Source organism: Oreochromis aureus, linkage group 23 (assembly GCF_013358895.1).
Source record: "Oreochromis aureus strain Israel breed Guangdong linkage group 23, ZZ_aureus, whole genome shotgun sequence".
NCBI lineage: Eukaryota > Metazoa > Chordata > Actinopteri > Cichliformes > Cichlidae > Oreochromis > Oreochromis aureus.
The window spans coordinates 42,427,791-42,440,531 of NC_052963.1; the positions used below are offsets into that span (position 1 = coordinate 42,427,791).

The following is a 12,741-nucleotide window of genomic DNA, read 5'->3' on the forward strand; positions in this document are numbered from 1 at the left end:
TGGAAGATTTGGGGGCTTTTTTACGATTGAAATAGTCTTAATGACATTGTAGTTGAGAAGTAGCCCTCAATTATTTTTTTCCCCAAGTTTACTTGCTAATTCTAATATAGTTTCTGCATTTTAAGAGTAAGATATCTAGGCTTACTGTGAATGGTCCCTTTATTCGGTACACATCACTAATACTGTGTTGGACCCACTTTGTGGCTTGTTAACTGTCATATTTACAGATCCAATAAGTTCCCGAGACCTTCCCAAGAGATTCTGATTCATATTGAGATGCTAATGTCACACAGTTGCTACAGATTTGTTGGCTGCACAGCCATGATATGAAGTACTCATTCCACTGCACCCCCAAGGTGCTCTAGTGCAGGGGCGATTTTAGCCCATTTTTGGGGGTGCTGAAGCACCCCCAAAATGAATCAAAGCACCCCCAAAGATTTCTTACTTTTTTTTGACAATATTTGCTGTTTGTGTGACACACTACTGAAAATATAAAAAGCATACAGTACTTGGTTGAGACGGAACATTTTAACAACAAAAGTATAGATAACCCCACCCCCTCCCAAAATGGTTTGTTCCAGCTCCCCCCCCCCACTCTGGCTCTAGGGTCGTTGCTGCCAGAGCGATGGTAGCTGAGACGCAGCGGAGTGGAGGTGGAGTGCCTGGATTAAAACAGGACATATTAGCAGCATTTAACCTTCAGTTACTCTTTATGTAGTTAGATAGGAGTCATGTTTCTTTTTAGCTGAAAAACATTACACCCAGGTAACCTGCAGTGTTGAAAACGTGTTTTCCAATGATGTTTGCTACCCTACAATCCGTCCTACTCTGTAGTAAATTCAGCAACATTTGACCGTCCTGTTACTCCCACTGAAATGTATACAGCCTATTTAAAATCTAAAACTTAAAATTGTCCGTAGCCTGCTGTTGTTACCACTGTCCTGTTTGAAATGGATACTAACTAGCTAACTGACTGAATGCCCATTAACCTTATAACTCCTGTTGTGTGTGTGTGTGTTTGTGTAGAGAGAGACAGTCAGGTTCATAATGGATATAAGGAAGTTTTTCAAAAACAGGAGCCACATTCAGGTAAAAGTGTAAAATCAAATGATCCGTCAATAAAGGATAATGTTGGATCAGTGTTTCAATATTTTATATCTTTTATTAGATGTTCATGTGGTTTGGTTATTTGCCTTTTGGTTGAAAGTACACTGAGACAGGACTTTTCGTTAGTGATCTTAATAATTTCTTTTTTCATATTAATGTAATTTTTTCATCTAATTGAATACAATCTATTAGTGTATGATTGTCAGTCCAAAGAGGAGAGAGGAAAGAGGGGAACGTGAGGAGAAAGTACAAGGTCAGGAAGAACCAGGTAAGAAAACAGACAGGGAACAGTGACAGGCAAAACAGAAACTATTAAACTGACGAAGAGAAAAACCTGATTTTATTCATACAATCAGGAAGTTGTGCTCTCCTATATTAAAGCTGCTATACAGAATCTGCAAAACAAACTGGGTTGAAACATTTTTGACCCTCTTTAACAACATTCCAACATAACATTATCATTGATTGAGGAGATTAAAATTAATGATATATTTTTATGTGGTTCAGCCACAACTCCACTAAAACCTCAGCCAGTAATAGGTAGGCTAACTTTTGGACCGTCCAGTTGTCTGTATGACTGCCGCATACAGACTTATCGGCAGAGAAACACTTATCAGTGTTTCTCAAACTTTTACAGTGTGCACCACCTGAGAAAAATGTCAAGCTCTCCCAAGTACCACTATGAAAGCATGAAACTCATAAATCTTACAACACAAAATTAGTATTATTAAATTAGTTAAATTAGTATCTGCAGTAAAGATTTTTTCATACATTGTATACATTCTACCACAGGCAAAGTTGCCTCCATTTTTATAGTTTTTTATTAATATTTTGTAATAATTTATTCTGTTTTGGGAGTGTTTTTTATGTATCTGTATTATATTATACATACACATTAAAAGTGAATCTCTGTCCAAAACATGCACTCAGTTTACTTCTTACTCACTATGAGCATCATTTAAATAACCTTTATCAGATTTGATGGTTTTGTTACGGACTTCTCAAAAAAGTGTTTTGCTTTTCTTTCACAAATGTGGGGATTAAATTGTGTTAAAATGTACAAAACAGTGATGTTATGTTTGTGACGAGGACCCAGGCAGAGAGAGACTTGATGAATTTAAGAATCTTATGATTTAATAAAGAAATTTGCAGACTTGCACAGAGATGGCAAAATTATGATGACTAATAACGGAGATGAAGACAACAGACGATGAGGACAGGGAGGAACAGGGGTTTAAATGCACCAAGGAGACAGAGGGAACTCGGGACAACTGGAGACATTTAAGGATGCAGGGACTGACAGAGACAGGGAAGAAGTCTCATCGTGACGTGTAAAGCTTATCTTGCCTGGCTGGGCAGCTCTCTGGGTGCTCAGCACCCCCAAAGCTCTGATCCTAGAATCGCCCCTGCTCTAGTGGGTTGAGATCTGGTGACTTTGGAGGCCGTTTGAGTACAGTGAACCAAGAAATCAGCTTGAGATGATTTGAGCTTCATGGCATGACGTGTTTTGTTGCTTGAAGCAGCCATCAGACGATGGGTACACTTTATGTGGTTGTAAAGGGATGAACATAATGAATAGCAATACTTGGGTAGGCTGTGAGCCCTGCGACAGACTGGCGACCTCTCCATGGTGTACCCTACCTCTTGTCCGAAGACAGCTGGGATAGGCTCCAGTGCCCCCCGCGACCCTGAAAAAGGATAAGCGGAAGCGAGAGGATGGATGGATGGATGGATGGATGGATGGATGGATGGATGGATGGATGGATGGATGGATGGGTAGGCTGTGGCATCCATGCTTTCGTGTTGTTTACATTAGATTCTGAGCCTACCATTCAAAATGCCATTCAAACTCAGCACAAGCTGAGTCTTATCAGACAGGGCAACATTTTAATTTTGGCAAACCCAAATTGTGGCCTCAGTTTCCGGTTCTTAGCTGACAGGAGTGGCACCCAGTGTTGTCTTCTTCTACTTCGAGGTTCAATGTGTTGTGTGTTCAGAGATACTCTTCTGCATACCTTGTGGCCTTTCCTATCAGCTTAAGCAGTCTGGCAATTCTCCCGTGACCCCTGGTATCAAGAGGTCAACTTTCCCCCAGAGAACTACGCTCACTGGATATTTTCTCTTTTTCAGACCATTCTCTGAGATGATTGTAGTGGGAAAATCCCAGTAGATCAGCATCTTTTATTTCTTTTTTTTACTTTTCTGAATCACTGTATGTGTCACCCTTAACACTTAACAACAGGATCCTAGGACTCATATTTAACATTGTTATATTTACATCAATAAGTGAATGACCACACCTTATATTTTTCTCCAATTTGTTTTTATCTTTTTGCTAGTCCAGAAATATCGACATGTTAAAGGGTTTGCAAACATACAACAGGAAAGGATTATATATCACCGTGAGACATCATTTTGACCTCTGTTCATAACACCCACAGAGATGAGCACACACAGATGTCACAGCTCCACATATAGCTCCTTCCTTTTTTTCTTTTTGTTTTACATTACAACAAAATAAAGCTACTCATAACTTATCTATGTTAGTTCTTTATTCCTGAAATTGAGTTCCTGTATTTTAACTTTTACTTCACTCCATCAAGACTCAGCAGATCATGTGTCATATAGTATGATACATACTGGTGCTTAAGGTCATCCCAGCGCGTTAGTTCTTTTAAAGTGAACAAGCTCCAAAACAAGTCATACACTCTTAGTTTACAGCTTTATATTATTACTTTAAACAGCTTGTGAGTACTTAACATTTCAAACTGAATATGCAAAGTCCTTGTTTTTATTTTGCGCTCCAGAAACTCCCATCACCCCTGTATTTAGTCACCTGTGTAATCACAAATTAATGTTTAAAAAAAGTGCAGATCTGCAAAGACAACGCAACATATAAATGTTTACTGAACTTACTGCAATGTCTGCAGAGAGCCTGGCTGGAGTGCAAACATACAGAATGCAACACTAGATCTGACTATACACTTGTGATAGTTTAGGATTTATACCACTATTCATTTAGGTTATATGGATGAATCCAGTCAGTAATAAAAAAGCCCAAAACTTGTATTTCCTCCTGTAAAAAGAATGAATTTCAACAGTAAAACTGTTCTGTTTGGTGGTGAAGGACCCCAGTCACTCAGACCTAGAGACCAGATAGTGTCCTCCTAGTTGGTGGTTGCTAAAATGATTGCAAAAAAGTGTACAATGGTGCTCTGAAAACTTCTGATTGCTCAGGTCGACAGGTTTCACCCAGCAAGTTGGGAAATGCACATTTTAGCCAGGCGTCAGAGCTTGTACTGCTTTGTTTTATGACGTAACTTTTCTGATCACGTATCTGTATTAATTTTCCATTCATAAACTCCTCTAATAATAATCAGGCCTCATACCGCTTCATTTCTGAGAGCCACAAGGACTGTTTCATAAACTAGGACAGGACATTTTCACTGCCATGTCCAGTAACTGTTGGTCCAATTTTATTTGCAAAAGCTAAATAAGCGAGTACCACTGATGCCACAATACCTTTAAAAATCTGACAAAAATAATGCGCATGTGCATTGTGCGTGTGCAGTTTTATACCCTAAGCTTCGGTGCCACCGAGCGGCCCATAAAATGTTTTAAAAACATGCACAAAACTAGAAAGACATTTGAATCACGACCACACATTTAATTCTAGAATTTATCACAAGTCTAAAAGGAAAGCTGGAAAAACAAAAACGTTACAAGCAAGAAGAATCAAAGTGTGACATTTAATTTTAAAACGCTTTCATCTGCAACAAACTTTCACCGAGCATCTTTTTAAAAATGACGAGAACCTGAAACTCTCAAATTATTTTCAATAAAGTTTCATCAAAAACAAAAAAACAACAAGAATAAAAAAAAAACTTCTAAGGGACTTGGATACAGAAAGGAGGCTTGTGAGGTTAGGTCCATGAACTCAGGCGTCTAAAGCCTCTTTCAGACATGTGCTCTTCTTCATTAAACTGACAGCATCAACATATCAGCATCCTGATCACGCTTCCTTAAAAGACAAAAAATAAAAAAAATGTGGAAATCTGTCTAGGTCAAACCTAGAAACATCCATGTATTATTGAAGCCAGCAATATTACATATCACATGTCTGAAAAGGGTTTAATAAACATCTGAATTTATTTTACACGCACACACGCACGCACTCACGCCAACTTGCAAATGCATAACAGCTGTGATGTACAAACAAGGTAGGGCTGTATGATAAATACACTATCACTGTATCACAAAAGGATAAACACACTTCCATCAAAAATGGATGGGAATTGTGCCAAAAAAGGAAAAAAAATAATCCTGATTTTAAAAAATTATTTTTTCTTTTCTTTTTTTTTTTTTTACAAAAACAACATAACCACATCATTACACAACCGTCTCCAGACAGGCATCAGTAACGACGACCGAAGGCTCCGCCCTGCAGCCCGCTGCCCTGCATCAGCTGGTTCTGTCTGTTAAGCGCTCCGGAGAGAGACTGAGATGTTCCCGTGTTCATGTAGCCGCCACGGCCTCTGAAATCAAAGACGCACGGACATCAGCTCTGTTGTGAAACCAGCGAGGCTAGCTGCAAACAAAACAAGACTGAATCCAGAAGCTACTCACCCAGCCATTCCTCCCCGTGCCATGTGGCTCTGGCCTGGGATGGCTCCATCCCGACCTGGAATTAAAAAAAAAAGAAAAAAGATCCAAGTTAAGATAGCAGTGCTTTTAGCTACTTTTTGTAGCTAATACCTTAAAGCGCAGGTTGACCTACCTTGCCAAGGTCTGTCTCCATCCATCTTACGGTTAGAATCCCAGTCACGACCGCCCTCCCTAATAAAAAAAAGGAAAACTGCATTAGTGGACTATAAAAGTTGCTTATTGCGCTTGAAAAGAAGCCAGCATAGAGTGACATTCACCTGGGATTCATGCGCTTGTCATAGCCTCCACCCCAGGAGTCTCTTCCGTCTCTGCCGTGTCTTTCTGAGAAGTGCTGCAAAAGGACACAAGACAGCTGAAATTTTCATATTCTCAAATCTCACATGCAGACGCTACATATTCTACACACTAAATGTTCAGCGTTTAGTGGCTTTTGCTGTTAGTTAAAGCTCTGAACCACAACAACATATCAATACTGTGGGAGCTCACTTTAAAGAGCACTCGTGTTTGACATCCACACGCCAAGCCAGTGAAGCCGCAGTGCTCAGCTCAACAGTGTTTTATTTAACTTAAGTGGCTTTGCCGGTGTGCATGTTCCACATCTAGACTTCAACATGCAGAATTTAGGAGTCAGGGTGGTGCCAACAATAAATGTTTGTGTTTTTTTAACTCACTGTTTCTTTTTCTAACAGAATAAGATCTGGGAGGGGGATGCAGGTTCTTACCTGACCATCTCTGTCAGCACCCATATTACGGGTGTTGTCCCGCCTGTCCATCATCATGTCGTCTTGGTAACGTCCCCTTTCTCTGTGATCAAAGTCCTGATAGCGACCGAAGTCTGAGCGGCCGTAACGGTCATCCATGGCCATACGCTTATCAGGCCAGTCATCTTTCCTAAAAAGAACCACAACAACCACAAGGATCGACCAGTGAGCAGAGCTGGATCCAGCAGATAAACGCAGCATGCATCAGTGTCACCACACTATGTCACTGTACCTGCCGTCCATGTCGTAAGGCCTCTTAATGGGGCGTCGCTCCTGTTCATAGCGCAGCTGCTCCTGCTGCCGTCTCAGCTCCTCGCGCTCCCTGAGGATCCTTTCCTGCTCTCGCCGCCTTTCGTACTCAATGCGTAGCCTTTCACGCTCCAGGAACTGACGCTCCATGCGATCTGCGTCGAGGCGCTGCTTCTCAGCCTGCAAATGAAATCATTTGATTACAGTTAATTCATAAATCTTTAGAACTAACAGGGATTAAAGGTGAGAAGTGTTTATATGGGAGGAATGAAAGCAAATGTAGTGATTATGTGCAGAGTGCATCGGATTGAGAGTTGTACCAAAGGACGCATATTTGGAGGCAGAGATGAGTCATGTGAAGATACCTCCAACCAGTGTCTCTTCCTCATCAAGTGGTTTCGCTCCTCCCTCTCCCGGAAGAGACGGATGCGTTCGCGCTCTCGGTCAGGTCGGAATTCCCGATTGCGGTCACTGAATGGAAACAGCAAAGATCAGCTGTTATTCATTATTCATTATTATCAAAACCTCAGCTAACTGCTAATCTATATAAGTGTCTTTATGAATACATTCTGTATTGTTAAGCTCCATGATGGGCTAAGTATTGTTTCTGTATTCATGATCCTTACGTGAATCTGCGTCTCTCGACCTCTCTGATCTCCCTCTCCCTCTGCCTTTGTCTCTCTCTCTCCCTCTGCTCCTTAATCTGGTCAAATGACAAGATGTCTTTCCTCTCCTTACTCGAAGAAGTTCGGTCCCGACTCTTGGTGCTCTGAAGAAAGAGCAGAAGATTGTAAAGACGGGCATGATCTAACCACTTCATGCATCAACAAAACAACACTGATTAAGAGGGAGATGGCAGTAACAGGGTCATTAATCATTACTTACCCTCTCCTTGCTTTTGCTTTTGGTTTTGACACTGATAACAGGCTCTCCCTTGGACTTGTCCATAACTACAGTCCTCTCATTTCGTCCTGCCAAACAAACAATTATTAATGTCAAGTATGTAATAAAGGGTTTTTTTAAAATCATGTCCAGGTGGAAATTCTAACACATCTCACACCTTTGCCATCTTTTCCTTCTCCCTCAGACTTCTCATCCTTTCCATCAGACCTGCAGAAACATCCATATTGTCAGAAATCATTGAACAGTTAATCTGATCCTTATCTTGGTTTATACAAAGGGTTAAATGTCTGACAAACTACCCAGACACATGGCATGCTAAAAATATAAATACACCTGTGATATTTAAAAGCTCACTGGGCCAAACTTTCCCAGAAGAAGAGGCACTTTTAGCGATATTACTCAAACATAAGTCAAGAGTCTGGCAGTCTTACTTGGAGTCAGTGGAGTGTCTCCTGTCACTGCTGGACCTCTTGGGGTCGTTCTTGTCAGCTGGCTTCTTCCCTGCAGGTTCATTTTTAGCCTGCAATGTTTAAATGGGAACATGTTTATTCACAAGACCAAGCTCAACATCAGTGTGTTTAAAGAAACAAATACTACTGCCTTCTCTATAGCTTTCTAATTACTTCAGATCATTTCTAATCTTTGCCATTTCTAACTATTATGCTTACTGCATGTTTTTTTATTTAGAGCTAACACTTTAGTCTGATTATATCCAACAGTTTAACAAAGTTTTAGGCATTGCAATACATCTAAACAGAAAATAGACTGCTGCTTCCAAATGATCAGACTGTCAGATGAAATGTTAGTTACAGAAGAATAAATACTAAAATCAGCCGTCCTTCTCCCCACACTCACCCGCTCCACAGAGATCATCCTGCCATGCAGCTCAGTCCTGTGAAGGTGGCTGATACACTTGGTTGCTTCCTCTGTGGATGACATGGTGACAAACCCGTAGCAGCGAGCCCCGGGACTCTTGGCATTGGTCACCACCTTAGCTCCAACAACCTGCAGGACATTTATAAAGCCCATTAATATTTCCTGTTGCGTCCATGCAAAAAGTAACTGTGTGGCGACACTGGTGAGAGACTGTTTTCAATCGACTAACCTTGCCATATTTGCTGAAAAGCGTCTTCAGATCAGTCGCTCTGGTAGTGGAAGAGAGACCACTGACCCACAGATTCCTGCTGCTGCTTGCTGCGGCCCCAGCTCCAGCACCTACACATGTGCACATAAAATTAATGAGCACACAGCCATTGAAAACAAGACCACCAAGACAAAGAAGCCACTTGATTTACTCACCCTTTTCATCCTTCGACTCGGTCTTGCCATCTTTGTCCTCAGAGCTAGAGAAGAAGGGGGAAAAAAAGCCATCAACCTACAACGGTGAGGATGTTGGCGAGGACATCCACGATCTTCTGGCACACATGTTTGCATTTCTGTTATATAGCATCTCTCATTGCCTACAGCGATCAACCCAACATGTACCATAGTGCAGTGATTTATTGGCGAATAAAAGGAGTTATATCCTCTGGCAATCCGAATAGTTAGGTTTTTAATGGATAATAAAGTGGGACAGGTGAGTGCAAGGAATGAAAAATGGGGGAAACAAAACAAAACAAATGTACAAAACGATTTACCTCCAAAAGAGCATCCAAATTTTGCTAGCACAAAGGGGCCAAAGCAACAGAGATAACCATTTTTGGTTTCTAGTATACAGAAAGCAACAAACCTCTTTTTCTGATCATCGCCCTCTACAGAAGAGGACTCTTTCAGTGTCGAGGCTGAATCCGCAGCAGCTTTCTCTTCTGTCTTCTCATCCTCCTCAACCTTCTTAGCCCCCGTTTCTGAATCAACAGTTTCACCCTCGCCGCCCTGTTTGCTTACACTAACAGCCTGCGACATTTTGTTTTCACTGTCAAGTGTCTCTTCTGGGGCGTTCTGTTCCTCCCCAACCTCTTTGGGATCAGTCCCCACAACATCCCCGCTGCCCTCCGCATCTCCAGCGGCAGTCACGTTGGACTGGGCACCTGTGTCGGACACACTTTCTTCCCCTCCGGCGGTGGCTCCTTGGTCTTCTTCAGGGCTCGTCTCGTGGCTCTGGTGTTGATCTTCGTTATGCGGCTCAGATAAACAAGACCCGGCTACTTTGTCATTTTCTACGGATTTAACAGGAATAGAATGGCACATAGTTTAATCACTTCTGAAACACATCAATGGTTAACGAGGAACTGGCAAGGCCTGGATTAGGAACGTCATGACCACTGGCCTGTGCTCTTAGAACTATGTATTAAAACGATGACCCTAAAGAGAGACTGGAAAAGGGCCCAAAGGCTGTCGGGACAACCGAGCAACTAAAGGGGCTAAAACTCATTTCTCAAGCTCAACCACTTCACTCTTTTCACCTGATCCAAGACAGACAAAGAGTAGAGTGCTGAAGAGAGCCACAACATCAGCAGTACACTGGAGGCTCGCTGAACTCCATCTTCTTTCAGCCTTTGAGACTTTTCCAGCGTCCATTGGTAGTGAGCAGACCTTCAGCTCAAGTCCAGCAGTTTCTTATCCAGCTGATTTCTGATTCAGCGTCTTTAAAAAGTCGTAAGAGTTGACAAATCTTGATGCATCTTCTTTGCCTTGACCTTCACGTGGCAACCTAGAAACACTACAATCACCTGCAACAGCTTAAACCTCCCTCACCTTGAAACTGAATTGCTGGCAGTGTGAATCAACTTGTTAACCACAGTCACGTGAGCATGTGAGAAGAGACACGGTAACTCGACCGATATTTACAAATGAACAAAGAAAAGATCATATGTGGCTAAACAAATTTCAACACCAAGTCAGCAATTCCCTTTGGGCTTCCAGTCTCTCTTGTTGGTTGAAACTAAACAAAGTGTTTGCATTTTCAAGCTTAACACTGCACATCTACACCTCAACCTTATGATGAGCCAATTTTTTTTACAGTACCTGTTTCTTCTTTCGTGTCGTCAGCCTCTGGATCCTGAGCCTGAGACACAGAAAATTATGTCTGTTAAAACGTTATCGTGTTTTAACAAGCTCTGCAGGTGTAAGAAATGTGTTAGTAAACGCACCACATCGGCTGCTGAAAATGTTGCATCTTCATCCTTATCCAGCATCTCAAATTCATCCATCTGTTAAAATATATTCAAATAAACTAACATTAAAACAGAGTTACAAGCAAAGATTTAGCAGACATGTTTCTAGGATTATCTCTCACCTCTGGACCTCTGGTGTCTTCTTCTGACTCGAGTGCCCTGTAGTCATTTTCTTCATTCATCCCCGTGTCGTCCTCTCTGTAAAAGTTCTCGCTTCCAAACTCGTCATCTTCAGCTGGTATTCCGTTGTCATTCTCAGTCTCATCCAGAATGTTCATGTCAAGGATGTCCATGTCCTGCATGTTCTCATGCTCATCCTCCTGATTATCCTCCTGATGAGACAAAGAAGTTTTTAATACATCAGCCGTAGCATCCAAACTGGAGGAAAAGCAAGATAATCTTATCAATAAACTTACATGGCCATCGCGGGAATCCTCCTCCATAGTGCCATCCTCCGGTTCATCGTTCTCCTGCTTGGTATCTGAAGAAAATACACTTTAGTTTAGTCTTCGCCTGATTTTGACAGGTGTCAAAATCTCTCCCACGCATATTCTGTTATCCTTGCTCTTGCTATACTCTTATTTTAAACCCCCAAAACGGCCTAAAAGTTTTATTGACAGTATTAAAACTATTTGTCCATAAAGATGTGGGAATTATAAAGGCAAGGAAGTTTGCATCATTTGACTAACAACGAAATGTGCTCAGTTATGTGATGCGAACAGAAAGCGTTATATAACGAAATACCGTAATTATTCACGGATGCTGCACAAGCACGAAATACAACGACATGACGTATTACGAGTCACCAGGCTTGCAGAAGCCTCTCGGGCACAGAAACAAACGGAAAACGTGTTGACATGCTGTTTTAAGAGCTTGCTGCAAATCTTACCTCTGGCAGCGCGTTTAGGTGTAACGTTAGCCTTCTTGGTGGTCAACTCCGGAGCGACGATAATCTCGTCTGGATTTCCACCCTCCTCCTCGATTGCCTGTTTGTCAAGAGTACGGCAAAAACGTTTTACAGATTGTACATTTAAGCAGCAGTTGAAATAAAACCATGTCAAATAGGTGAATGCACGCAAATTAGCGGCATTAGCGAGTTATGTGGTACAAGCGTATGCTAGCACTTAGCATACATTTAGGGTCAACGGCCTCGTAGCGTAGTACGCTCGGACTTTTGCGGCTGTTTGAGCGTCAAACTAAACTCCTGTAATGCAGGCCTTTCTGTGCATTTGAAGCATTGTTATTCAGCGACTGGCTGTTTAAGGGACTGTACGATTCAGACCTTTTTAAGACGCTCCGATAGCACGCTCTTCACGCCCGTCGTGTCCAGGTTTCGTTTCTTCAGCTCGGCCTTCAGGTCTATAACCCGCAGTTCCGACAGTTTGCGCACTTCTGCACCCTCCGGCACCTCCACATCTGCTGATGGGTCAGCCATCGCAAGACACGGAAAAATATCTCTTCAGCTTGCAATAGTAATAATAATATTCCTTCAAAGAGCCGGGTTTACTGGCGCCGTACAACGAATGGGAGCTGCAGGATTACTAAATTACTGCAAAATGGCGGATGCTGCAAGTTGTGGGCAAAGGTGGTGACGACACAGCGCAGGCGCAGTGCAGCGATAGTGCGGAGACTGGCACCAACCAGCCGGAGAGCGCACAGTATACTAAAGTAAACAGCTGCTGTTATTTATGCAAGCGTTAAAACACGATGAAAGCACACAGACAGCATGCTGTTAGGAGTTCTTCTTTTCTGCTCCCATCATCTTCCTCCTTCTTACCCTACCTCTAACATCCTCCTCTGTTACACCAACCATATCCACTCGCTCCACCCACTCCACCCCGCCTGCACTTTTTCACCTGTCTTGTGCACTGTCCACTGCTTTGGATGGTTGACCCCAAGTATTAAAATTCTTCCTCCTTCACTGTTACACCTGTCTCCCTCTC

The 12,741-nt window shown here is 42.1% G+C and overlaps 1 protein-coding gene across 2 annotated transcripts; it reads right to left on the reverse strand.

The window, feature by feature from the left end:
- Positions 1–4,749: 4,749 nt before the first annotated feature.
- Positions 4,750–12,566, reverse strand: safb (scaffold attachment factor B). Of its 2 annotated transcripts, none has more exons than XM_031725788.2 (21): positions 12,081–12,566; positions 11,688–11,784; positions 11,215–11,279; positions 10,921–11,130; positions 10,775–10,834; positions 10,650–10,689; positions 9,415–9,841; positions 8,985–9,028; positions 8,791–8,900; positions 8,541–8,690; positions 8,117–8,205; positions 7,843–7,892; positions 7,668–7,753; positions 7,409–7,551; positions 7,103–7,253; positions 6,766–6,962; positions 6,495–6,663; positions 6,030–6,103; positions 5,885–5,943; positions 5,734–5,788; positions 4,750–5,642 (listed from the first exon to the last, which is right to left on the reverse strand). In XM_031725788.2, the coding sequence occupies exons 1-21, from the start codon at positions 12,231–12,233 to the stop codon at positions 5,522–5,524; spliced, it is 2,550 nt and encodes an 849-aa protein (XP_031581648.1). In that variant the 5' UTR covers positions 12,234–12,566; the 3' UTR covers positions 4,750–5,521. The 2 variants fall into 2 exon arrangements, with proteins under 2 accessions (XP_031581648.1, XP_031581649.1); XM_031725789.2 differs by having other exon boundaries at positions 7,148–7,253; positions 12,081–12,565.
- Between the last annotated feature and the right edge of the window lie 175 nt (positions 12,567–12,741).

Excerpts from the sequence above, each read along its gene's own strand:
- safb (XM_031725788.2), bottom strand. The coding sequence starts at position 12,233 with ATGGCTGACCCATCAGCAGATGTGGAGGTGCCGGAGGGTGCAGAAGTG. Across the intron at positions 8,691-8,790 it reads TTTTCAGCAAATATGGCAAG|GTTGTTGGAGCTAAGGTGGT; the intron begins GTTAGTCGATTG and ends AATGTCCTGCAG. Across the intron at positions 7,552-7,667 it reads AAAGCAAAAGCAAGGAGAGG|AGCACCAAGAGTCGGGACCG; the intron begins GTAAGTAATGAT and ends CTCTTTCTTCAG.